We start from the raw sequence: 25,130 nt of genomic DNA, 5'->3' as shown, positions 1-25,130 counted from the left end.
GGCCTTGGAGATTTTTTCAAATGTTTTGGCATTTCGTCTTTTGGAACGGAGTTGTGATAGAACAGATTCATCTCCCCATAAAGAGATCAGATTCAGTATTTCCCATTGGGTCCATGCTGGGCAAACAGGAAATGAAATTCAAAAGTTCGCGGGGCTTTTCCTGTCTACCTGGCCAGTGCATCCAAGTTCAGATTTCTGTCCAGAGCAGTCACAATGGTGCACTGTGGGATAGCTCCCGGAGGCCAATACCATTGAATTAACTAATTATTAATTAATATTAATTAATTAACGGAGATATCCCATCTCCTAGAACTGGAAGGGACCTTGAAAGGTCATCGAGTCCAGCCCCCTGTCTTCACTAGAAGGACCAAGTACTGATTTTGCCCCAGATCCCTAAGTGGCCCCCTCAAGGATTGAACTCACAACCCTGGGTTTAACAGGCCAATGCTCAAACCATTGAGCTATCCCTCCCCCGAAAGGGGGGAGGAATTGCGGCCACACTAAGCCTAATTCGAAATGGCAATGTCGATTTCGGCGCTACTCCCCTCGTTGGGGAGGAGTACAGAAATCGATTTTAAGAGCCCTTTATGTCGAAGTAATGGCTTCGTTGTGTGGACGGGTGCAGGGTTAATTCGATTTAACGCTGATAAATTCTAACTAAACTCATAGTGTAGACCAGGCCTAAGTGGGCCTTAATCCCCGTGTCAGTGGAGAAACCATGAAGCAAATCACCGGGATATTGAAACCTGGCAACCAATGACCACAGATTGTCCCTCCTCTCTGCAGGAAGCCAAACAGCATTTCCCCAGTTCAGGAACAAAGGACGGGGGCAGTGTGAAATGGGAGTTAAGGGCTAGAGGGCGAAGATCTCCCCGCAAACGCAGCCGTGCAGGGGAAGAGCAAGTCATGTCCCTCCCTAGCCTGGCTGGGACTAGCAGCTAGCAGCCCCCGGCTGGGGCATTCCCAGCAGCACAGGGGAGATCAGACCCACCTCCACCTCCGGGAACCTCCTGCAGCTACAGGAAGCTCCATGGATGCTGCCTTCAGAGCCCAGCTCTGAATGCAATGCAGAAGTGAGGATGGCAATCCCGTGACTCCCCTACAACAGCTTTGCAATCTCCCCAGAACCCCCTTTTGGGTCTGGACCCTCATGGTTACAACACCGTGAAATTTCAGATATAAACATTTGAAAACGTGAAACTGACCAGAATGGACCATGAATTTGGTAGGGCCCTGTTCATTTCTCTATGCTAACCAAGGTCTTCCTATGTTGCATTCTAGTCAACTAATAAACCCCTACAGTTTGACAACACTGGCTGAGTGTCACTGCAGATGCTGGTGGAGGTGCATTGCTCCCTAAGATTGTACAAGTCTCCCTCAGGGGTCTATCTCAGTGAGACTCACTGAATGGAGCTCTTGTTGTGATGAAGGCCCAGAGGTCCAGTCTAAGGAGGCAGGAAACCGCATGGCTTACCCTGGAGGAAGAGTGAAACCCCAAGGGGGTCTGGCACTCTGAAGGGATCCTTCCTGAGACTACTCCAAAGCTGGGGTCATAGCACCAATCCTGTAGATCTAGGACAGTATCTCATTGTTCAACTGGAATTTTATCAACTTAGGACTAGTATACACAAAGTTTTGGGCTGATATAGGATCTGTATTTGTTTAGGGTGTGATTTTTTTTTTTTTAAAACCAAAGTTGTTATTTTGTACAACCCCTAGCATGGTCACAGTTAAACTGATATATAGATGCCTTATACCAGTATAGTTTACTCCGCTTCCCATATGGGAATAGCTATACTGGTATAAGGCACATTTATACTGGTATAATTGTGTCCATACTAAAGGGTTGTACTGCTTTAAGTATACTAGTATAGTTAAAGTGGTACAGCTTGTGTGTTGACAAGCTCTTAGTTCAGTGGTTCTCAACCTATTTTCATATATGCGGCCCACGATATGTTACCTGGGCTGCAGGTTGAGAACCACAGTGCGCCTCCCCCAAGCCCCCTCACAGACCCCTATGCCCAGCAACCCCACTCAGAGAGCCCTCCAGAGAGCGGGGCCAGGAACGGAGCCCTGGGGGCGGGGCCAGGCAGTTGGGCCCCCAGAGCCGACCCGGCTGGCAGGGCAGCCGGGTCCCTGGAGCCGGCCCCACAGTGGCCAGGCGGCAGTGCAGCCAGGCCTGCAGAGGCCGGGCTGCAAGGCAGCTAGGACCCCAGCCCTAGGGCCTTTAGCACACAGCTGAGTCCCTGTAGCCTTTAGCATACAGCTGGGCCGCAGCTGTGTGCTAATTGGGCTGCATGTGACCTGCGGGCCACAGGTTGAGAACAACTGTCTTAGTTACACAATCACACTTGGGTGCACAGCATTAATCCTAAAGACTTTTTGAACAAAGTGTAAGGATGAATATTTTACATTACAAAACAGGGAATCTACATCTCAGCAGCCTTTTCACATACTATTTAAAAAAAAAAAAAAGGTACAGATGTAGCATTTTACCCTGAACCATTTCTTAGCCCTGGTCTACACTACGGGGTTAGGTTGAATTTAGCTGCGTTAGGTCAATTTAAAAAATGACCGCGTCCACACAACCAACCCCGTTCCATTGACCTAAAGAGCTCTTAAAATTGACTTCTGTACTCCTCCCTGGCGAGGGGAGTAGCGCTAAAATCGACCTTGCTGGGTCAAATTTGGGGTAGTGCAGATGCAAATTGACGGTATTGGCCTCTGGGAGCTATCCCAGAGTGCTCCATTGTGACCGCTCTGGACAGCACTTTGAACTCCGATGCACTAGTCAGGTACACAGGAAAAGCCCTAGGAACTTTTGAATTTCATTTCCTGTTTGGTCAGTGTGGCGAGCTCAGCTGCACTCAGCAGCACAGGTGACCATGCAGTCCCAGAATCGCAAACGAGCTCCAGCATGGACCGAAAGGGAGACACTGGATCTGATTGCTGTATGGGGAGAAGAATCTGTGCAGGCAGAACTCTGATCCAAAAGAAGAAATGCAAATATATTTGCCAAAATCTCACAGGGCATGTTGGACAGAGGCTACACCAGGGACACACAGCAGTGCTGCGTGAAAGTTAAGGAGCTCAGGCAAGCCTACCAAAAGACAAAGGAGGCAAACGGTCGCTCCGGGTCAGAGCCCCACACATGCCACTTCTGTGAACAGCTGCATGGCATTCTAGGTGGGGGCCCTACCACTATCCCACCCGTGACAATGTTTTTGCCCCATCAGGCATTGGGAGCTTAACCCAGAATTCCAATGGGCAGCGGAGACTGCGGGAACTGTGGGATAGCTACCCACAGTGCACTGCTCTGTAAGTCGATGCTAGCCATGGTAGTGAGGACGCACTCCGCCGACTTAATGCGCTTAGTGTGGACACACGCAATCGACTGTATAAAATCGATTTCTAAAAATCGACTTCTATAATATCGACCTAATTTCATAGTGTAGACATACCCTTACACTGTATAAATGAACTTACCACACAGCAAATTTCATTACACTTGTGTCGTCCACATGACCGTTTCTTGTTACATCGCTTGTCACACATAAATGTAATATCAGCTGTTCAAGTAGAAAAAATAATGTGTTTATATTTATTATTTAAACATTCAACCTTTGACTACATATTATACGATTGTGATAACTAAATGTGTGTAGCAAGACCACATTAAAATTAATATGATGAAATGAAGAAAATAGGGTACATTCTTACAGAGGCAGCACAAATCACTGTATAGAGGCTATTATAATGAGGATTTATAATGTGACACTGGACCAAACTGTCTTTTATAATTCGTTTGAGACATAAGCCTGGTGGTTGTATTTTGGCTTCTTGCTTAATAGCGTCAATATTAAAATGACCACAACTAGTCTTTAATTAAGGGGAATGTTCCTGGTAAGAAAATACCACCAACATTTGATTTTTAGACCATTCAAATTGGCGACAGATTGTAAACTGACAATACACTGATTAAATGTTCTGAGCAAAAAGTCCCTGTAAATGGCAAGTTACAAGAGAAGTGGAATCACTTGTGAGGTACCTCCAATGTGGGCTGACGCTGTTGCATTTCAGTTTACATTCAAATACCTACAGCAGTACCTAAGCATGCCTGCAGAATAGTGACAAGTACTGATAAAAGCATAATTTGGAAGTTTACATTAACATACTTAGAACTACTTAAATATATTAAGAAAGTGGTTTATGAAACAGCTAATGGATTTTAAAAATCTGAAAATTTGACCATCTTTATGTTGCTACATAAAGTAGGGAATATTAGTTACCGGTGACACTGTTGTAGTCTCCTCAACTTTCATCCTACAACACTGAATTCAAAGACAGTGTTATGGTGACACCTACTGGAAGCAGGGAGGCAAAGAATTCTAAAACCCTGCCCCTGATTCCATAAGTCTCAGCCACAACTGCATCCCATCAGGAAGAGAACTTCCAGATCTATAGAGAAGGAAACAGTATGAAAGACAGAAAGAAATAAAACAGGCAGCAAAACAACACCCAAAGGGGAGGTGGATGAGATATAGTATAGAAGAGGAAAAGACAGACAGAATTACTGGTAATTTTCCCCTTTGTTGTATGTCTTTCTCTTCTATCCTACAACACTGGATTAAGGCACAAAAAGAGGATGCAGCAAGCAGTAACCCGAGGAGGTGGGACTACCTTAACATGCCACTATCAGGTCCTTGCAGCCAAAGGAGGTATCCTGAGAAGTGGAGATACCTAACTGATGACAATTTATAAAGGAGTGAGGAGATGATCATGCTGCTGTCTTACACACCTTGTTCATGAAAGCTTCAGCATGTTTACTGCTCATGAAGATTTCTCTAGCTACATGGAATCTGACAAGTTTATCTGACAGTCTGGTCATATGCTTTAAGCATACAGCATAAAACCCACCTAGCAAAAGCTATGGTAGATACAGCATTACCTTCGTAACCCTGCTTTGACTTTCTAAACTCAGAATAAGATAAAAGTTGACAACATGCTTAACATCCAATAAATGCAGCTTCTAGTCGTGAGTGGGGAATACTAGATTAGGACTGAGAGGAGAAGAACAATAGATAGAACTTGGTATTCATCATATGAACAAATTCTGAACGAAGCCAAAAAATATCCTTCTGGAAAACAAGGGAAATAAGGAGGAGAGAAGATGAGAGTTCAACTCATTCACCCACCTGAAATCACTCTGGAAAGAAACCATCTTAAAAGAAAGAAGTTTGTCCTAAGGCCTCTCATGAGAGTTGGTTGCATCAAAATCTACATGGATGAGGATCAAGTTCCATTGAGGGATCACAGGATGAATCACTGGTCTTTGAGACCATTTCTTGAATACCAACAGAGGGAAATCCAAAATATCTTGGTACCACATCAGGCCACAAAGAATTTCTAGCTCTGAGAGCAAGAGAGCATACATTCTGCTGCTCTCCAGACAGTGGAGAAGCCTCTTTGAGAAATGGCTCCCTTCAAGCTGAATGAAGCCAGACTGAAATGAAGGCAATTGTAAAACAGGACCTGGAGAAAATAGGTCCAGGATACTGGGAAGCACTAATCACTAATAGGCTCATCAAATCAAAACCAGCAATAGAAGAGTGGTTGTGAAACAGAATCACAAATCCAGTTCATCAGCCTGAGCATCAGGGAAAGCAGCACTACAGTTCCCTACTCTACCTCTCGGTTGAGGGACACAAAGACATGCAGGGCACAGGCATAGCCTGTGCAGGTCAAAAGATTTCAGTCTTGTGCGCATGCGAAGAACAGTGGTACTGCTGTTCTTTTTTCTTCTAATGGTCCCTTGGCACTAAGTAAGAACACTGCAGAACTCTGTGGCCTACAGGACAATCCAGACCCCCTGAAAACCAAGAATTTTTCAGCACTGCACTTTGGGGTCTCCTAAGGTTGAAAGTGTGCAGAAGGGCCTGGAATCAGTTCTTATTCTGAACCTGCCCTCAAAACTCTCATGGCTTCCTCTATCATGTAGATTCTAGTTGGTACATGCAATGCTTCTGACCAGCGAATATCCAGAAAAAGCAGCACTAAATTGGCAAATGCCACGCATATCAAGCATTGACTACAAGTGTCTGAAATGTGAAATGTTGAGCCACAAGATGAACAGCCTTCACTATTCCTAATGGTTAAACACCAGTGACTAAAGCCTCCCCCAACAACACAGGAAATTTCCTCTAATAAAACAAAGAGAAGATTAAAAGATTAAAAAGTTAAAAACTGCTACATTTGTCTAAAATCGACTATTCAGTAGAAATAAAAGGGTAGACCCACTACCAATGAGCAATTGGCTAGATGTATTCTGTGGGTTTTTTGTTTATTTTTGCCTTCCTCTGAAGCATTCTAGAAATCTGACTAGTGTGTTTTGCTCATAATGCTTGGTGTTACACTTACCATGAGATTTGGGGCTGGGAAGGAATTTTTCTCCAGGTCACATTGGCAGGGACCTTGGTTTTTTTTTTTTTTTTTGCCTTCCTCTGTAGCATGGGGTTCACCTGCTGGGATCATCTGGGCAGATCTCACCTAATCAATTCCCTGCCATTGCAGGGCCTCTGCCATTGGTGGCAGCTTGGTCTCTCCTGTTCTATGCCTGTGGCACACAGTATAGTCTGCTGAGGGACTGAAACGTTTTGGACTATATAAAGTCTTTGGGTTTAATATGGATTAGCATTACAATCCAATTAGAAAATGTTGCTTATGAAAACTAGAAACATTAAGAATTTCAGGAGGAGAAAAACAGATACATTTTATGCTGCACACTTTGTTAACTTTTTAAAACAACTATTCTGATATAAAACACTAAACTTAGGGTTAAGATTGCACAAGTGTATTTGACACAACAGTGAAAATATTAGAAAAAGGGGGAAAAAACGTTAGAAAATAAGGTTAAGTAATTGGTGGAGACTTTTTTTGTCTGAAAAGTTCTAAAGGGCTTCCCCTCCATGAGGTTACAAGTATAGATTTAATAAAAGATCTAGTCAGAAGGAGACTGATTGCATTGGAAATTTCCAACACTGAAAGCACATAGAATGGTATACTGATGTATTTACTATTATTTGAATCCTGCTACAGATTTGAAGAACCATATAAATATATGCACACCCATGCTTTGATTCCAAAGAATTTAAAGATTTAGACCATATTTAAGTGAAGAAGAGTATTAAACATCTAAAATAAACCTTTAAAAAAAGCAATCAAAGCAAATAATATAGTACACAAAAGTAGCAAAAATACATAAAATCCAAGACCACCAACTTTGCACATGACATCAGAGTATTGTGTACTGGATGAAATTGATACTATACTTCATACAACCTCCACTGGCATCTGATCTCTTCATCCACATACTTTCATTCAATATATGAAGTAACAAACACAAAAAATACATCAGTTTGAGTAGAAAGTTTTTAAAGCTTCTATTTCATAAAGGTGCTAGTACACTGTTAGTATATTACAACTATTTACCTTTATTTTTGAGGAGGGCACATGGGACTTCCTAAGAAACAGATAGGAAAAGATTAAATCACAGCAAATTATATGTAGCAAGTGCTTAATGTTCTAGAAAGCTAACAACTACATACAGTATATCAAATGAAAAAAAAGTCAAGCAATTGGTTTTTAGCTACTACAAATATTCGCATACATAGTAAGTGGGGAAAAAAGACCTGATCTTAAAGGGAGGGGGGAAAATGGAGGTTACTGACCTGTAACAGAATGTTCTGGTCCCTATCTGTATTCCACACAAAAGGGTAGGCGTGCACACCATGTGCTTGTGATCAGAGATTTCTAGCAAGTAGTGTCCATTGGTCCTGCAAGTTTTTCTCCTTATCCGCCGAACTGATGGTATAAGGGGCAGTGCAGACCAACGCCTCTCCAGTTCCTCTCTTACTGCTATAGCAGAAGAATCTGAAGCAGAGGGGAAGGAGGCTGCATAGTGGAATACAGATAAGGACCAGATATTTTGAAGAACCTCCAGTTACAGGTCAGTAACTTCCATCTCTTCTTGGAACACGAGTCCCTATGTGTATTCTACCTGTGGGTGATTGATAAGCAATGTTTAACAGGAGGGGGTATGAGGATGCAGTTGGTATAGATGCTTGTAATACCACAGTCCGAACAGCTGCATCTGTAGAGCTTAATGTTCTAGAAAGCTACATCTGTAGCTGCATCTGTAGAGGAGGCTTGAACTAAAGCCTAATATTTTGTGAATGTATGGACAGAGCTCCAGGTAGCTGCTCCACAGATGTCTAGTATAGGTGCCTCTCGAAGAGATGCTGTTGAGGTTGCTTGCGCTCTAGTGGAATGGGCTCTTACCCCATTCAGAGGAGAATCACACAGGACACACAGAATGATGCAGCCAGAGATCCAGTTAGAGATTCTTTGAGCAGATACCTGTCCTCGCAACCGTTCCACTATAATGCCAAACAGTCTTAGTGATTTATTAATTGATTTTGTCCTTTGCAGGTAGAACACTACAGCGTGTCTGATGTCCAAAGAGTGAAGTCTCTTTGGAAGTATGAGATTTTGGGAAGATTAAGCAGATAGGTCAATTGATGCAAAGCTCAGAAATTTCTTTACCGATGGATTTCAGGTGAAGAAGGCAAAGGGAAATCTTCTTCTGACGAAAATAGCATAACCACAAGTGCTCCCAATTGGCTCTGGTTTCTGGCTGATGTGATAGCAACTAAAAAGGTGACCTTCATGGGAATGTGGGACATAGAACATGTTGCCAGTGATTCAAATGGTGATTTGATAAGTATTGATTGTACAAGGTTGAGGTCCCATTGTGGTTCAGTTTTCACCACTAATGAGAAGGTCCTACCTAAACCTTTCAGGAATCTAATTGTTGTTGGGTCAGTAAGAATGGAATATCCTTCTACTGGAGGGCAGAAGGCATGATTGCTGCTTGTTGGACCCACAGGGAACTAATGGAAAGCCCTGAGATGGTCTGTCCAGAATAACAGAATAGTACATCTCCCCTGGAACCATGGCCCAGGGATGTCCTGGAGCAGTAAAGGGTGAATTTTTTGTTTGTTTGGGATGCAAACAGATCCCAGGATGGTGTTCCCCACTATGCAAAGATCTTGTTCAGGATGGAATTGGGTATCTCCCCCTCATGGTCTGTGGGCAAAGTGCTTGCTGAGACTGTATGCTAGAGAATTCTGCATGCCTGGGAGGTACATAGCAGAGAGAATTATGTAATTTCTAGTGCACATAGAGAGGAAGGGATTTTTGCTCCACCTGGTTGTTTATGTAAAAGACAGTCATTATGATGTCTGACAGTATTTGGACATGGTGGGACTGAATAAGTGGGAAGAATGCATTGCAGGCGAGATGGACTGCTCTCTGCTCTAGTAGACTGATATGGATACTGGCTCCTGAGTAGACCAAGTGCTTTATGCAGTGTGGTTGTCCAGGTGGACTCCCCATCCAATCAGGGTTGCGGCTTTGACAATGGTTGCATCAGGTGTGGATGTAATTAAAGAAACTCTCACACATACTTGTTCTGGGTTTATCCACCAAGCAAGAAAAGCTGTGACCTTGGTGGAAATTGTTACTCTGGTGTTTATGTGGTCTCTGCCTGGTGAGTAAATAGAATGTAGCCAGGCTTGTAGGCAATGTAGGTGAAGCCTGACAAATGGTGTTACATACGTACATGATGCCATGTGCCTAATTGGGAAAGGCAGACCTTGAAAGTGGTTTATGGTCTGAAAGTGACTTATCTTATCAAATTGTTCATGGTCTGGAATCTTTCCAAAGGGAGATAGGCTCTTGCTGAGATCAAATCTAGGGTTGCTCCTATAAAGTCTATTGTCCTTGTGGGAATCAAAGTAGACTTTTTTAGTTAACACAGATTCTCAAGTCTGCTAGAAGCTGGAGCAAGAACAGAGTTACTGACTGGACTGCCTGACTGAAGTGACCCATTAGGAGCCAGTCGTTCAGATATGGAAGACTGTATAAACTGTGATGTCTCATTTGGGCTACACCACTCAGAAAGCCTTTGTGAAAGTGGTGTTGCTAGCCCAAATGGGAGTACTCTGAACTGGTGGGGAGACACTAAGATATACTAAGATTAAAAACTCAAACAACACTAAAATATTAAAGAAAAACTATGTACAATATATTTAGAGGTTTGAAGACGAAAGAAGCACTGAGAAATCTTTGGACATAGCAGATTCTGACTCAAGTCATGCGGCAGTAAGAAGGACCTAGAGAGGCGTCAGTCTGCCCCAGCCCTTATGCACTTGGTTCAGAGCATGGGGAGAACAATTGCACAGGTGTGGGCCAGTGGACACTACTTGCTAGAAACCTCCAATTTCAGGCACACAGGGTGCATGTATACCCATGTGTGGAATACACATAGGACATAGCAGTCAAAGAAGAACCTCAAAATACCCATTTTATGTTTACATATCACACACATTTTTAACTGCTCTTTTTCTTAGAGGTTCTTCAACATGAAGAGTAGAGTAGTGCACAGTTTTTTTACCTCCTCACCTCATTCCCAAAGAAATGTTAGCCATATTAATGGTGACAACATCTCTGAAGGGAACAGACAGACACACACATTGCAAATTAAGCACTAGCAGAGCATCCCTTTTACCTATCCAGAAAAATATTTTATCTTCCTGCTTCTAAAAAAAAAAAAAAAAAAGCCACAGCACATCTGACTGTTTTTGTCTTCTATTATTTTCAAAGATTCAAGTGATAAATCCAAATCCATTTTTAAAAAAATTAACGGGGGAGAAAATTGAGGAATTTTTATATTATTCTTTTAACTGGCCACTAGATATTTTGCACTTTCACCTGAGATCTATTAATAAAATAATGCACGAATTCTACTGTAATCTCTTGGGGTTATTTTGCTTCAGTACCATTTTGCTGCACTGTTGGGAATCCTATTATATATCCCAGAACAAAAGTTTCCATTAATAGTCAATTTAAATCTTACCAGAAATATGCCTTCTCATAACAAGAAATCCTCAAGTCTGAAATTCATGACTGAAGGGTTAACCACACCCATATGTCCACAGTGGCTATAAATACTGTCAGAGTTTTGGTGCTTGAACTACCCCCCATAGGCACTCAGCAAAAGCATAATAGTCCAGTCAAGAACCTTTAAATTGTCTATTCTCAAATACATAAAATACTTTAAGTCAGAAAGCCATGACAGATGCAGTAGCAAGCAGTCTATCAAGAAAAGAAGGGAGGGGAAGCAGAGGCGACGAGTGGGGAGGGGGCATGCTGGGTCACATACCCCCACCCCCCAGATTGCTGGGTCGCATGGTGCAGCAGGGCCCCCTTACTGTGGAGAAGCTGAGCTGGCGAGCTTCACCAGGCAGGTTGAGGCAGAGGCAGGAGCGGAGGAACAACTGGGAGCTGCCTGGAGGGACCACTGTTTTTCTGGAGGGGGGAGGGCAGCCAGGAGGGTGGGAAGGGGGTGACTCAAACTGTTCCGGGATGGTGTCCCCACTCTGTCAGCAGGCACGGGTTGTCTATGAGGGAAAGAGGGGATCTCTTCTCAAAAGATGCTCTAATTCTTGCTATCCCAAGAAACAGATGTTTGGAATGAGAGAAAGTGGAGACTTAAATGGGAGAAAAGTAGCAAATTGATCAGCATCCCTGCTATTGAAGGGATAGAACCACTTGGTTCTAAGATATTACAGGCCTGCCCTGAGGAAAAACAAATCTTCAACCCACTACAGTTAGAGAGCAGTGACTGAAGTAGAGGATTGTACACTTCGTTGCTTATGCAAGCTAAACTGGCAGGTGTGGGGGGTGAAGGTGGGGGAGGAGGGGTTGGGAACACAGTCTCTATCCCTGAACTTGTAGTAATTTTACAGGATACTACCACTAAACCTATATGTTATTATTAAATTGTCTAAGCTGATCCTCCTCTTCTCTTTGTTGCTTTATCAGATTTGTATAAACAATTTTCTCATGACAATGCCTATTTGCAGCTGTAAGCAGGGGAACCTGAGCAGTGACATCAGAGGTAACTAAGCCAGTTGCTCACTCCCCCTCCAGTAACCATAATCCTGTTACCTGGCTTCCTATTGACATTGACTGTTTGGTGCTGCAGGTGGAGGGATCTCTCTGCCCACAGCACCAAATGGGTACTGTTTAGATGAACAGTGTTGACTAGGCAAGGTCAATGATCTTGCCTGAGTCAGTCATAGTGTGGAGGGAGCCACAGTGCAAATCTCCAGCCTCACTCCTACTCAGCCAACATAGCTCCTCATGTGAAGCAGCCCCTGCTATTCCAGTCTTCAATCCTCCTCCCCCACAAAAACAGTCAAAGCACTTCAGTCTTGACTTGTAACTCCATTTCCATTCCATTCAGTTCCATTTCCATCCATTTCAACCAACGGAACTGAAGGATGCAAGTGAACTGGAGGGAGGGACTGAATTACCGTTGATGTCAAAATGCTCCCGTACCTGCAGCACCAAATGGGCACCCTATGGAAACGAGGCTTTTCTGATGTTCCAATTGTCACCAAGAATCCATAGACTTTTTCCCATAGATGTCTAGAATGCTTCCTGAAATTCTGAATTGATCGAACGCAGGAGAAATGCCACTAAGTAGATTGTTGGGTCTCACTTTGCTCAGCCAGTAACAGCTGTGCTGGTTTCAAAGTCAAGGCACTGGGAGTGGAACCCAGGACTTCTGGGCCCAACTCCCAGCTCCAAGCACAGATTTTCTGAGAGATCTCTGGCAAGCTCCAGATCTCCATCTGCAAAATAGATACATACCACAAAACTACCTCCAGGGGTGCCATAAGAACAAATTCATCAATACATGCATGGCACCCATACACCAAGGTAATGAGGGCAAACAGGTACCTAGTTAGAAAGGTCCTGAATTGTATGAATTTGCCTACACAGACCAGGAGGAAAAAAGCATAACTTTCAAACTTCTCCAAGGACAGCAAAAGAGAGCAGTGTCTGGGATAGTCCCTAATTTCCCCCAGTGACTGCCTCAAACTTAAGGAGGTACACTAGCCCAAGCAACCTTTAGTGTTCACTAGAAATTAGGGTAACAACGCTCATCTTTCTTTGCAACTCCAGGGAGGCTGAAAGAAATGATTTGTTGCATGCAAAAACAAAGGCAATAAAAAGGTGCTGTTTACCCAAGTACCTAAAGCTCTTGCTCCTACTGTACAAACATTTACTTTCTCTATTAGGGTATGTCTACACTTGCGAGCGGACACAGATACATGTGCACACACTGTTAGTGTGTGGGCACCCCGTACTTGCATGTCCACATATGCCATTGCTGGCATGGGTATATGGTGTTCACAGGTGTCTACCCGTGTCCACACTGGTCCTTTATGGCACGCAACATTGCATTGCTAATTCAGGCATGGTATCCCAAAGTCCTTTGTGTCAGAGGTGACACTCTGGGAAAAAACAGTTACTTACCTTCGCGTAACTGTTGTTCTTCAAGATGTGTTAAAATATAGAATATCAGGGTTGGAAGGGACCTCAGGAGGTCATCTAGTCCAACCTGCTGCTCAAAGCAGGACCAATCCTTAGACAGATTTTTGCCCCAGATCCCTAAATGGCCTCCTCAAGGATTGAACTCACAACCTGGGGTTTAGCAGGCCAATGCTCAAACCACTGAGCTATCCCTCCCCTTGCTCATGTCCATTCCAAGTAGGTGTATGCGTGCCACGTGCACAGTTGTCAGAAGGTTTTTCCCCTACCAGCACCCGTTGGGTCAGCTGTGGAGCCCCCTGGAGTCGCGCCTTCATGGCGGTGAATATAGGTCTCTGCCGACCCGCCGCCTATTCAGTTCCTTCTTGACGGATACTCTGAGAGAGGGGAAGGCGGGTGGGTCTTGGAATGGACATGAGCAACACATCTCGAACAACAGTTATGAGAAGGTAAGTAACTCTTCTTTGAGTGCTTGCTCATGTCGATTCCAAGTAGGTGACTCCCAAGCCTTACCTAGGAGGTGGGGTCAGAGTTCATGGAATTGCAGATTGAAGTACTGCTCTGCCGAGTACCACATTGTCAATACCCAGCACTCCAGGGACAAAGTGAGAAATGAAAGTGTGGCCTGAAGACCACGTCGCTGCCCTGTAGATCTCCTGGATCAGGACCTGGGCCAGGAATGCTGCCGAGGAGGTCTGCGCTCTTGTGGAATGTGCTGTTAGCTTCGGGGCAGGTATTTTTGCCAGATCATAGCATGGACATGATCCATGATGAAATTTTCTGTGATGACACCGGGAGGCTCTTCATCCTGTCCGCAATTGCAACGAACAACTGATTCGACTTCTGGAAGAGCTTTGTGCGTTCAATATAAAAAGCCAGTGCTTATCGAACGTCCAAGGACACCTTTGTTCTCAATTATCAGCATGTGGCTTAGGGTAAAAGACCGGAAGAAAAATGTCCTGACTGGCATGAAATTGAGAGACGACCTTTGGGAGAAAGGCTGGGTGAGGCCTAAGTTGACCTTGTCTTTACAAAAAATGGTATAAGGATCAGAAGCTAGGGCTTAAACTCAGACCCTCTCCTAGCTGATGTTATGGCGACCAGGAATGCCACCTTCCATGACAGATAGAGCAATGAACAGGTCGCTAGGAATTCTAAAGGGAGCCCCCATTAGGTTGGAAAGGACCAGATTAAGATCCCATGCCGGGATCAGTTGTCTAACCTGTGGGTATAGTCTGACAAGACCTTTCAGAAATCGACTGACCATCAGGTTGGCGAAAACCGAACAGCCAGCCGCTCCTGGGTGGAACGCCGAAATGGCAGCTAGGTGGACCTTGAGAGACAATACTGAGAGGCCCTGCTGTTTTAGATGTAGCAGGTAGTCTAAGATGAGAGGCATTGGTGCCTACATTGGAGAAGTGAAGCCTTGAGAACACCAGATTGAGACTCTCTTCCACTTCGCCAAGTAGGTGGCCATGGTGGAGGGTTTCCTACTGCCAAGGAGAACCTCTCTAACGGGCTCAGAGCATATTAGCTCCAGCAGGTTTAACCATGAAGCTTCCAAGCAGTGAGGTGAAGAGACTTGAGGCGGGGATGTTGGCGACGGCCGTGATCTTGGGTGATCAGGTCCAGAAGCAGGGGCAACGAGACTGAGGTATCCACCAATAGCTCCAGGAGTGTGGTATACCACTGCTGGCATGGTCAGGCTGGCGCTATCTGTATGACCGCAGCCCTCTCCCTGTGGATCTTGAGCAGAACCTTGTGGACAAGCAAAAAAGGTGGGAATGTATATAACAGTTGATCCGTCCAAGGGAGAAGGAATGCGTCTGCGATGGAGCCCGGGCTGTGGTTCTGGAAGGAACAGAACTGCAGGCACTTCCTGTTGCTTTTTGTGGTGAACGGGTTGATCTGGGGAACTCCCCACCTTTGGAAAATGATGTTCACCACGTCCAGGCAAATGAACCACTCGTTGTTGTGGAAGGATCTGCTGAGATAGTCCACTAACTCGTTCTGAGAACCCGGGAGGTAGGATGCTTCCAGGTGAAATGAGTGGGCTATGCGGATGTCCCACAGTTTGAGGGCTTCCTGACATAGGGGAGAGGAACGAGCTCCACCCTGCTTGTTTATATAAAACATTGTGGTCGTGTCATTACCGCTGCGCATATCCCTTGCAAGTGAGCCTGGAAGGGCTGGCATGCAAGGTGGACCGCTCTCTGCTCCTTAACGTTGATGTGGAGCAGGAGCTCATCCTGCGACCAGAGACCTTGGGTCCGGAGATCTCCCAGGTAAGCACCCCACCCGAACGCTGACACATCTGAGACCAGGGACAGCGAGGGCTGCGGTTTGGGGAAGGGGACCCCCATGCATATCTCCTGTGGGTTGAGCCACCAGTGAAAAAACCAGAAAACCAACATTGGGAGAGTGACCGCCTTGTCCAGACTGTCGTGCCCTGGCCGAGAGGTTGACACCAGCCAGGCCTGGAGAGGTCTGAGCCTCAGCCTTGCATGTTGTACCACAAGCTACATATGACCGAGGAGTTTCAAACAATTTCTCGCTGTGGTGGTGGGGTATTGCTTGAAGTCTTGAATGAGGTGTTGCATTGTTTGAAAACGAGACTCTGGCAGGAAGGCTCTGGCATGATCCGAGTCCAACACTGCCCCAATAAACTCTACTATCTGAGTAGGGGATAGAGTTGATTTGTGTACGTTCGGGAAGAGATCCAGCCTGTTGAAGATGGACCGTACCAAGTTGACATGGTGCTCCACTTGCACCCTGGAGCGGCCCCTGACCAGCCAGTCATCGAGGTATGGGAAGACCTGCACCTGCCTTCTTCTCAGGAAGGCAGCTACAACTGCCATACATTTGGTAAACACTTGAGCGGCTGATGACAGACCAAAAGGGAGGGCTGTAAACTGGTAATGGATGTGGTTCACTATGAACCTGCGGAAGCGTCTGTGGGCTGGAATTATTGATATGTGGAAATACGTATCCTTGAGATCGAGGGCAGCGAACCAGTCTCCTGGATCCAGAGACGGGATGATGGCAATCAGAGAGACCATGCAGAACCTCAACTTCTTCATGAATCTGTTGCAGGTCGAGGATGGGTCTGAGACCCCTTTTGGCTTTGGGGATTATTTAGGTTATTTCAGTTACAGGGTCAGTTGGGATTGTGTGTCTGGGGATTGTTTGAGCCTTTATTCCATGGATCATCCCTGATCAACCTCAATCAGCCTTGTGATCACCCTCCCCCGTGTGATTAACAAGGGGATGGGGTGACCTAGGAGAGAAGGCCTTAAAAGCCACAGGCTAAGTGACCAAGGGGAGCTAGAGAACAGGGGACCACAAACAGGGGAATTTGAGAGGGAGTTTGTGGGAGGGAGACATAATATAACCGCTATGATTAGGAAGGGCCGCATCGCCAGTGCCAACGCTGCTCCTGTCTCCTCCACCTATGCCTGTATCCAGACAGACAGCCTAACCATGGATGCCTCTACCCAGATCCTGGTGTGGATTTTCAGAGACTGTGGCCTGCATTTCCCACTCACAGAAAGCCAGGCTGGGGGGACCATCCAGTGTGAAAGGTGCCTGCTGGTCGAATCTCTCAGGAAGCAGGCGAGAGAGCTACAGGAGGAGGTGGCTAGGCTGAGGAGCATCCGTGCCCATGAGGAATTCCTCGAGAATATTCATATGGAGACATCCAACGCTGAGGAAGCTATCCAGTTACAGAGGACTGCTGTCACACCAGGGCAGGAGGATATGGCTCTGTCACTGGCTGCTGGTTACTTCTGGCAGCAGGAAATGCTCCACCCCTACTCCCAACCCACCCACCATGGTGATGGAAAACTGATATGCTGCCCTGGCAATGAGTGATGAGCCACCACTAACAGGAGGAAACGTAGGGTAGTGGTGGTCGGTGGCTCTCTTCTGAGGGGGACAGAGCCCAAGTGTTTAAACCGTGCGGAACCTGCCACAAGCTCAGGCCAATGGGCAACGCCCACAACTCCTGCCTGAAGTGGCTGGGGGAGGCACATCAAACAGATTGCTGCAAGATCTGCAAAGGGTTCCACCCGAGGACGAAAAAGGAAAGGGACTTCAGGCTGAAGCAACTCCTTATGAGGCGGCCCTCCATCCCCAGCTGGCTCCGTGTGGAGTGCTCCAGCCTCTGTTCGAGAAACGGCACACAGGAAGGACTCCCACGCAGGAACACCTGGTGCCGGTCTCGCGGGAGCCGGCACTGTCGACTTCAGGCCCACAAAGGGATCCGGCAAGTCTGGTGCCGTTGGATTCTCCTTCTAGAGAGTGCCAGGTGGAGGAACTTGAGCTCCCTTCCACCCCGGACACATTCGAGTGGCCAGGGACTTGATGCCATGACAGCTCTGCAGTGCCCCATCCCGAGACAGAACTCTGGCACCGCGAGGCGTGGCACTGTCCAGAGGCAAGCCCGCGATGATGAGGCACTGTTCACCCTCTCCATGGCACTGCACTCTGGCACTGTCCCGCTCATCACCGCTGTCGTTTCCGTGCTCTAGGTCCCAGTCATCGGACTCAGAAGCAGAGTACTACTATTCTAGGTGCCGTCGGCACCAATTGGAGCAGCACCAATACAGGCAGGAGGCAATGGCCATTCAGGACCCCGTGGGCATATCACCAGGCCCAGGGCACACACTCTAGAGGCTCCCAGTCCGTGGTATCAGAAGGAGGTGCCGCACCCAGGGACTGTCTCACGCCTCGGGGCTCGGAGACGGCTTCGGTCCACAGCACTGAGCTATGTCCGGGTCCCAGATCCACCACAGACTGATTCTGCTGTGGGCACTGAGCAGCACGGCACCGAGCAGGACATGTCCACCGATCTGGAGGGACAGGAGGGCCCGGTGCCGCCTATGGCTTCATCGTCATCCTAGCTGGATGAAACGGTGACAGGGTTTTCATCCTTTGGGACCACCCCCCATCCATAGCAGAGCACACCAGGAGCTGTTGCGCAGGGTGGCCAGTAACATGGGGCTTCAGGCTGAGGAGGTGGTAGAGTCTGAGGACCACATGGTAGACATTTTAACCCCTGAAGGGCTGTCCAGGGTGGCATTGTCTTTCATTAAGACAACTGAAGCCACTAAAAAAAAACCTGTGGCAAACTCCGGCCTCCGCTACCCCTATGGCTAAAGGGGTGGACAGAAAGTATTTCGTCCCCTCTAAGGAGTATGAATATTTGTTTATTCACCCGCAGCCGTGTTCATGAGTCATGGCGGCGGCTAATATGAGAGAGAGAGAGAGAGAGAGATGGGGCAGCAGGGGTCAACCCCAAAATCCAAGGACGCGAAGAAGCTGGACCTCTTTGGCTGGAAGGTCTACTCCATCGGGGGGCTCCAGCTTCGGATTGCTAACTAGCAAGCAATCCTTATTATATAGAATTTCAATTCATGGGACTCCATGATGAAATTTAAGGAGCTGGTCCCATCAGACTCTAGGGTGGAGTTTGCGACCATAGTAGAGGAGGGCAAGGCAGTGGCACGGACCTCTTTACAGGCATACCTGGATGCGGCAGATGGCCATGCGGACCTTGTCCTCTGGCATAGCCATGAGGAGTTCGTGGCTCCAGGTGTCGGGCCTTCCGCCAGAGGTCCATCACACAATTCAAAACTTGCCCTTTGATGGCGTGGGACTGTTTTCAGAGCAGATAGACTCCAAGTTCCACAGCCTGAAGGATTCACAGGCAACATTAAAATTGTTGGGCCTGCATACCCCTGCTACCCAATGAAAGCACTTTAAGCCTCAGCCCCCTCCATGCTTCTACCCTCCCCAGCCTAGACAGAACTTCTCTAGGAAGTGGGGCAGTCAAGGCCAGGCTCGGCGAGGCAATCGTCAGGCACCAGTCTACTCACCGGATGCTTCACCCTGTTTTCTGAATTGTCTGTCCCACTTCTACCGTGCTTGGTCCCAGATAACCTCAGATCGCTGGGTCCTTTGCACCGTAGAAGTGGAATATTCTCTCCAACTCTGTTCCTCCCCTCCCTCCTGCCCCCTTTCCCCATCCCTCTTCAGGGACCCTTCTCACAAGCAACTTCTCATGCAAGAGGTTCAAACGCTCCTCGCTGCAGGAGCAGTGGAGGAGATTCCTCAGGAGCTATGGGGCAAAGGATTCTACTCCCGATATTTCCTAAGCATAGAATCATAGGACTGGAAGGACTTCGAGAGGTCATCTAGTCCAGTCCCCTGCACTCATGGCAGGACTAAGTATTATCCAGACCATCCCTGACAGGGTTTGTCTAACCTGTTCTTAAAAATCTCCAATGATGGAGATTCCACAACCTCCCTAGGCAATTTATTCCAATGCTTAACAACCCTGACAGTTAGGAAGTTTTTCCTAATGTCCAACCTAAACCTCCCTTTCTGCAATTTAAGCCCATTGCTTCTTGTCCTTTCCTCAGAGGTTAAGAAGAACAATTCTTCTCCCTCCTCCTTGTAACAACCTTTTATGTACTTGAAAATGGTTATCATGTCCCCTCTCAGTCTTCTCTTTTCCAGACTAAGCAAACCCGTTTTTTTTCAATCTTCCCTCATAGGTTTTCTAGACCTTTAATCATTTTTGTTGCTCTTCTCTGGACTTTCTCCAATTTGTCCACATCTTTCCTGAAACGTGGCATCCACAACTGGAAGCAATACTCCAGAGGCCTAATCAGCGCGGAGTAGAGCAGAAGAATTACTATTTGTGTCTTGCTTGCAACACTCCTGCTAATACATCCCAGTATGATGTTCGCTTTTTTTTGCAACAGTGTTACACTGTTGACTCATTTAACTTGTGGTCCACTATGACCCCAGATCCCTTTCTGCAGTACTCCTTCCTAGGCAGTCATTTCCCATTTTGTATGTATGCAACTGATCGTTCCTTCCTAAATGGAGTACTTTGCATTTGTCCTTATTGAATTTCATCCTATTTACTTCAGACCATTTCTCCAGTTTGTCCAGATAGGATTAAAATTCAAAATTATTCTCCAAAGCACTTACACCCCCTCCCAGCTTGGTATCATCTACAAACTTTATAAGTGTACTCTCTATGCCATTATCTAAATCATTGATGAAGATATTGAACAGAACTGGACCCCAACTGATCCCTGCAGGACCCCACTCATTATGCCCTTCCAGCATGACTCCGAACCACTGATGATTACTCTCTGTGAACAGTCTTCCAAGCAGTTTTGCACACACCTTATAGTAACTCCATCTCGTTGCATTTCTCTAGTTTGTTTATGAGATGGTCATGCGAGACAGTATTGTTAATACAGCCTAATCCCCCCACCCGGTTTTGGCCAGGCCGTCTCTCAACCCCGCGGCGAACCCGGAGCAAGGAAAGAGGCCCACAATAGACTGCATGACCTTATTAGGGCATAGTGCTTATCGCAGGAAATTTATGAGGGTTGTATCCATAGTGTTTACCGCAGAAAAAACGTTTCTGCAGTTTCCGCATTGTATTGTTCTTCCTAATAAGGGTAAAAGTTTGGGCACTAAAAAGCCAATCAATGCCTGCCACATTTACTTTCTGAACTATATACTTAGTCACCCCTGTATAGCAATCAGAGGTGTCCCAAATCAACTCAACGTCACTACCAGTCCAGGTCTGATCAACCAGGACTTGACCCTCCCGCTCCCGAATCCAGCCCGAGCGCGTGTCGTGTTGCCGGCCCGAATTCACCATGTATATGCTTTTCCATCTGGCTGTCATTTGCCTGGTCGTAAGTAACTAGCTAGACAAAAATTTTCTGTTTGTTTTGTTGTTGTTGTTTTTGCTTCTCTCGCCCCGTTGTATTCTCCCTTGCCTTACTTGTTTTAAATTTAGTTATATAGTATTGTACTCGTTTGGTAAGGAATCGTGGTATTAATAATTGTCACACTTACCAGTTATAATAAAATTGAGTTGTACCCAGTTCTCGTCATCCTGGGTCATTCATCTCAGTCCTTCACCAAGAATCCCAAAGAACCCCCAGCCCCAAGTATCAAAAGCTTTACTAAAGTCAAGATATACCACGTCTACTGCTTCCCCTCCATCCACAAGGCTTGTTACCCTGTCAAAAGCCATCAGGTTGGTATGACACGATTTGTTCTTGACAAATCCATGCTGATTGTTACTTATCACCTTATTATCTTCTAGATGTTTGCAAATTGGTTGCTTAATTATTTGCTCCATTATCTTTCTGGGTACAGAAGTTAAGCTGACTGGTCTGTAATTCCCCGGGTTGCCCTTATTTCCCTTTTTATAGATTGACACTATATTTGCCCTTTTCCAGTCTTCTGGAATCTCTCTCGTCTTCCATGACTTTTCAAAGGTAATCGTTAATGGCTCAGATATCTCCTCAGTCAGCTCCTTGAGTATTATAGGATGCATTTCATCAGGCCCTGGTGACTTGAAGACATCTAATTTGTCTAAGTAATTTTTAACTTGTTCTTTCCCTATTTTAGCCTCTGATCCTACCTCATTTTCACTGGCATTCACTATGTTAAACATCCAATCACCACCAACCTTCTTAGTGAAAACCGAAACAAAGAAGTCATTTAGCACCTCTGCCATTTCCACATTTTCTGTTATTGCCCCCCCCACCATTGAGTAACAGGCCTACCCTGTCCTTGGTCTTCCGCTTGCTTCCAATGTATTTGTAGAATTTCTTGTTACCCACTTGCATCTGAAGAAGTGAGGTTCTTACCCACGAAAGCTTATGCTCCCAATACTTCTGTTAGTCTTAAAGGTGCCACAGGACCCTCTGTTGCTTTTTACAGATTCAGACTAACACGGCTACCCCCTCTGATACTTGTTACCCTTTATGTCTCTAGCTAGTTTGATCTCGTTTTGTGCCTTGGCCTTTCTAATTTTATCCCTACATACTTGTGCTATTTGTTTATATTCATCCTTTGTAATTTGACCTAGTTTCCACTTTTTGTAGGACTCTTTTTTGATTTTTAGATCATTGAAGATCTCCTGGTTAAGCCAGGGTGGTCTCTTGCCATACTTCCTATCTTTCCTACGCAGTAAGATAGTTTGGTCTTGTGCCCTTAATAATGTCTCTTTGAAAAACTGTCAACTGTCTTCAATTGTTTTTCCCTTTAGACTTCCTTCCCATGAGATCTTACCTACCAACTCCCTGAGTTTGCTAAAGTGTGTCTTCTTGAAATCCATTATCTTTATTTTGCTCTTCTCCCTCCTACCATTCATTAGAATCATGAACTCTATTATTTCATGATCACTTTCACCCAAGCTGCATTCCACTTTCAAATTCTCAACCAGTTCCTCCCTATTTGTCAAAATCAAATCTAGAACAGCCTCTCCCCTAGTAACTTTCTTCACCTTCTGAAATAAAAAAATGTCTCCAATACATTCCAAGAACTTGTTGGATAGTCTGTGCCCTGCTGTGTTATTTTCCCAACAGATGTCTGAGTAGTTGAAATCCCCCATCACCACCAAGTCTTGTGCTTTGGATGCTTTTTTTTAATTATTTTAAAAAAGCCTCATCCAGCTCTTTTTCCTGGTTAGGTGGTCTGTAATAGACCCCTCCCATGACATTTCCCTTGTTCTTTACCGCTTTTATCCTTACACAGAGACTTTCAACAAGTCTGTCTCCTATTTCCATCTCAACCTCATCCAAGTGTATCTATACATTTTTATTATATAAGGCAACACCAACTCCCTTTTTTCCCTGCCTGCCCTTCCTGAGCAAGCTGTACCCTTCTATACCAATAATCCAGTCAAGCGTATTATTCCACCAAGTCTCTGTCATGCCAACTATGTAATAGTTGTGTTTATTTACTAGCATTTTTAATTCTTCCAGCTTATTCCCCATACTTCTTGCATTAGTATACAGACATCTAAGATACTGATTTGATTCCCCCCCACACACACACAGTTGTCTTGTCTCTCCTTTATTCCTCCTATAACAGACCATGCTCCCTCTCCCCGCCCCCACAAATTATGACCCTTCTCTAGTTGTAAGCCCTCCTTACTAGGTTAGCCAGTCTGTGTCCAAATATACTCTTCCCTTTCCTTGATAGGTGGACCCCATCTCTGCTTAGCAGTCCTTCTTCCTGGAACAGCATCCCATGGTCGAGGAAGCCGAAGCCCTCCTGGCGACACCATCTTCGCAGCCAGGCATTCACCTCCAGGATGCATCTGTCTCTGCCTGGGCCCGTACTCTTGACCGGAAAGATTAAAGAGACCACCACCTGTGCTCCCAACTTCTTCACCCTTACTCCCAGAGCCTTGTATCGCTTCTGATCTGCTGAGGGTCATACCTTGCAGTATCATTAGTGCCCACATGGATGAGGAGCATGGGGTAGTAGTCAGAGGGCGGGTGATCCTCGACAATCCCTCCGTAACCTCTCGGATACGGGCCCCTGGCAGGCAGCATACCTTCTGGGATCTGTCAGGGCGACAAATTGGAGTGGTGGTGGGGGAACCTCCAACTTCTAACTAACTAACTACTAGTAAAAAAATAAAACTAACTATTTACAGAAACGCTCAAAGTTCAATTTCTAGGGGAAGCACTTAATGAGGCAAGCAAGACACGCAGCTCCAACGACCGTCACTGGTGGTAAGAAAGAACTGAATAGGCGGTGGGTTGGCAGGGACCTATATTCACCACTGTCACAGAGTCACCCGGTCAATGTTCTGGAACTACTCTGTATGAAGCCAGTCAGGACTCTAGGGGAGCATGCCTCCTCTCTCTGAGCATACTGTCTCCAGGGCAAGAAGCTTACAGAGCTTCGACCTTCCTGGGTCTGACCTCGGAGCATTCAGCATCCCCTTCCACACCGTGCGCTTCCTGTAGCGAGTCCGCCTGGGTGGGGCTCCTGGGGAAGCCGGAGGGCCATGCACCGCAACTCCACAGTCAGACGTGACTCTCAGCCAGCCAATAAAACAGAAAGTTTATTAGTCGACAGGAACACAGTGTAGAACAGAGCTTGCTATCACAGAAATCAGTGACTTTCAGCCAAGTCCATCTTGGGAGTCTTGGGCCAGATGCCCTGGACTCCCCCTCTTCCAGTCCCCCCATGCAAACTGCCTGCTTCCAGCGACCCGACCTCTGACACCCCCCGTTGCTCCTCCTCCATCTCTGTCTCACTTCCCGGGCAAAAGGTGTTACCTGGTCACACCCCCATCCTGGGTCTCAGGTAACATAGGTGCAGACAGCTGGGCAGCCTCACCTGCCCCAAGGGCCTCAGCTAAAATCACACACCCAATTCCCACCACTGAAGTATTGGTGCAGTACACTGGGAAACTGAGGTACACATAGTATTAGTATAGGACAGTAAGACTCACATGAAACATAAGATGAATAACCCCCCCCCTCTGTCACAACCCCCATGAAGGTGCGACTCCGGGGGCTCCACAGCTGACCCGACAGGTGCTGCAAGGGGGAAAACCTTCCTCCGACTGTGCACGTGGCACGCATGCTATTACTTGGAATCGACATGAGCAAGCACTTAAGAAGAACCACCTTTCTGGTTGTTGCTGGCACTGTAAGCTGCCTTCACACATTTTGGCAATAACAGCTCCAGTTCACTCCAGAGAATTGTGAGATGCCAAAGACGGCCAACCTGGAGGGAGAATGAAAGTCCATGGAACAGATGTCTTGAATGCTGAGAATGCAATGGTATGCCCATGGGTGGATTGCCACTTCTGGTCCCAGGAA

At 46.1% G+C, this 25,130-nt stretch overlaps 1 protein-coding gene across 1 annotated transcript in view; it reads right to left on the bottom strand.

Annotated features, from left to right (window-relative positions):
- NFX1 (nuclear transcription factor, X-box binding 1) overlaps positions 1 to 25,130 on the bottom strand; it is a 199,223-nt gene that overhangs the window by 83,850 nt on the left and 90,243 nt on the right. Inside the window, exons 11-12 of the mRNA XM_065397863.1 lie at positions 7,489 to 7,519; positions 3,487 to 3,569 (exon numbers count right to left, since the gene is read on the bottom strand). Of these exons, the coding sequence (XP_065253935.1) occupies positions 3,487 to 3,569; positions 7,489 to 7,519 (114 nt within the window). The remainder of the gene's footprint in view (positions 1 to 3,486; positions 3,570 to 7,488; positions 7,520 to 25,130) is intronic.

Source organism: Emys orbicularis, chromosome 2 (assembly GCF_028017835.1).
Source record: "Emys orbicularis isolate rEmyOrb1 chromosome 2, rEmyOrb1.hap1, whole genome shotgun sequence".
Lineage (NCBI taxonomy): Eukaryota > Metazoa > Chordata > Testudines > Emydidae > Emys > Emys orbicularis.
The sequence above is the reverse complement of the archived record's forward strand: the minus strand, read 5'-3'. Positions and strand labels throughout refer to the sequence as shown.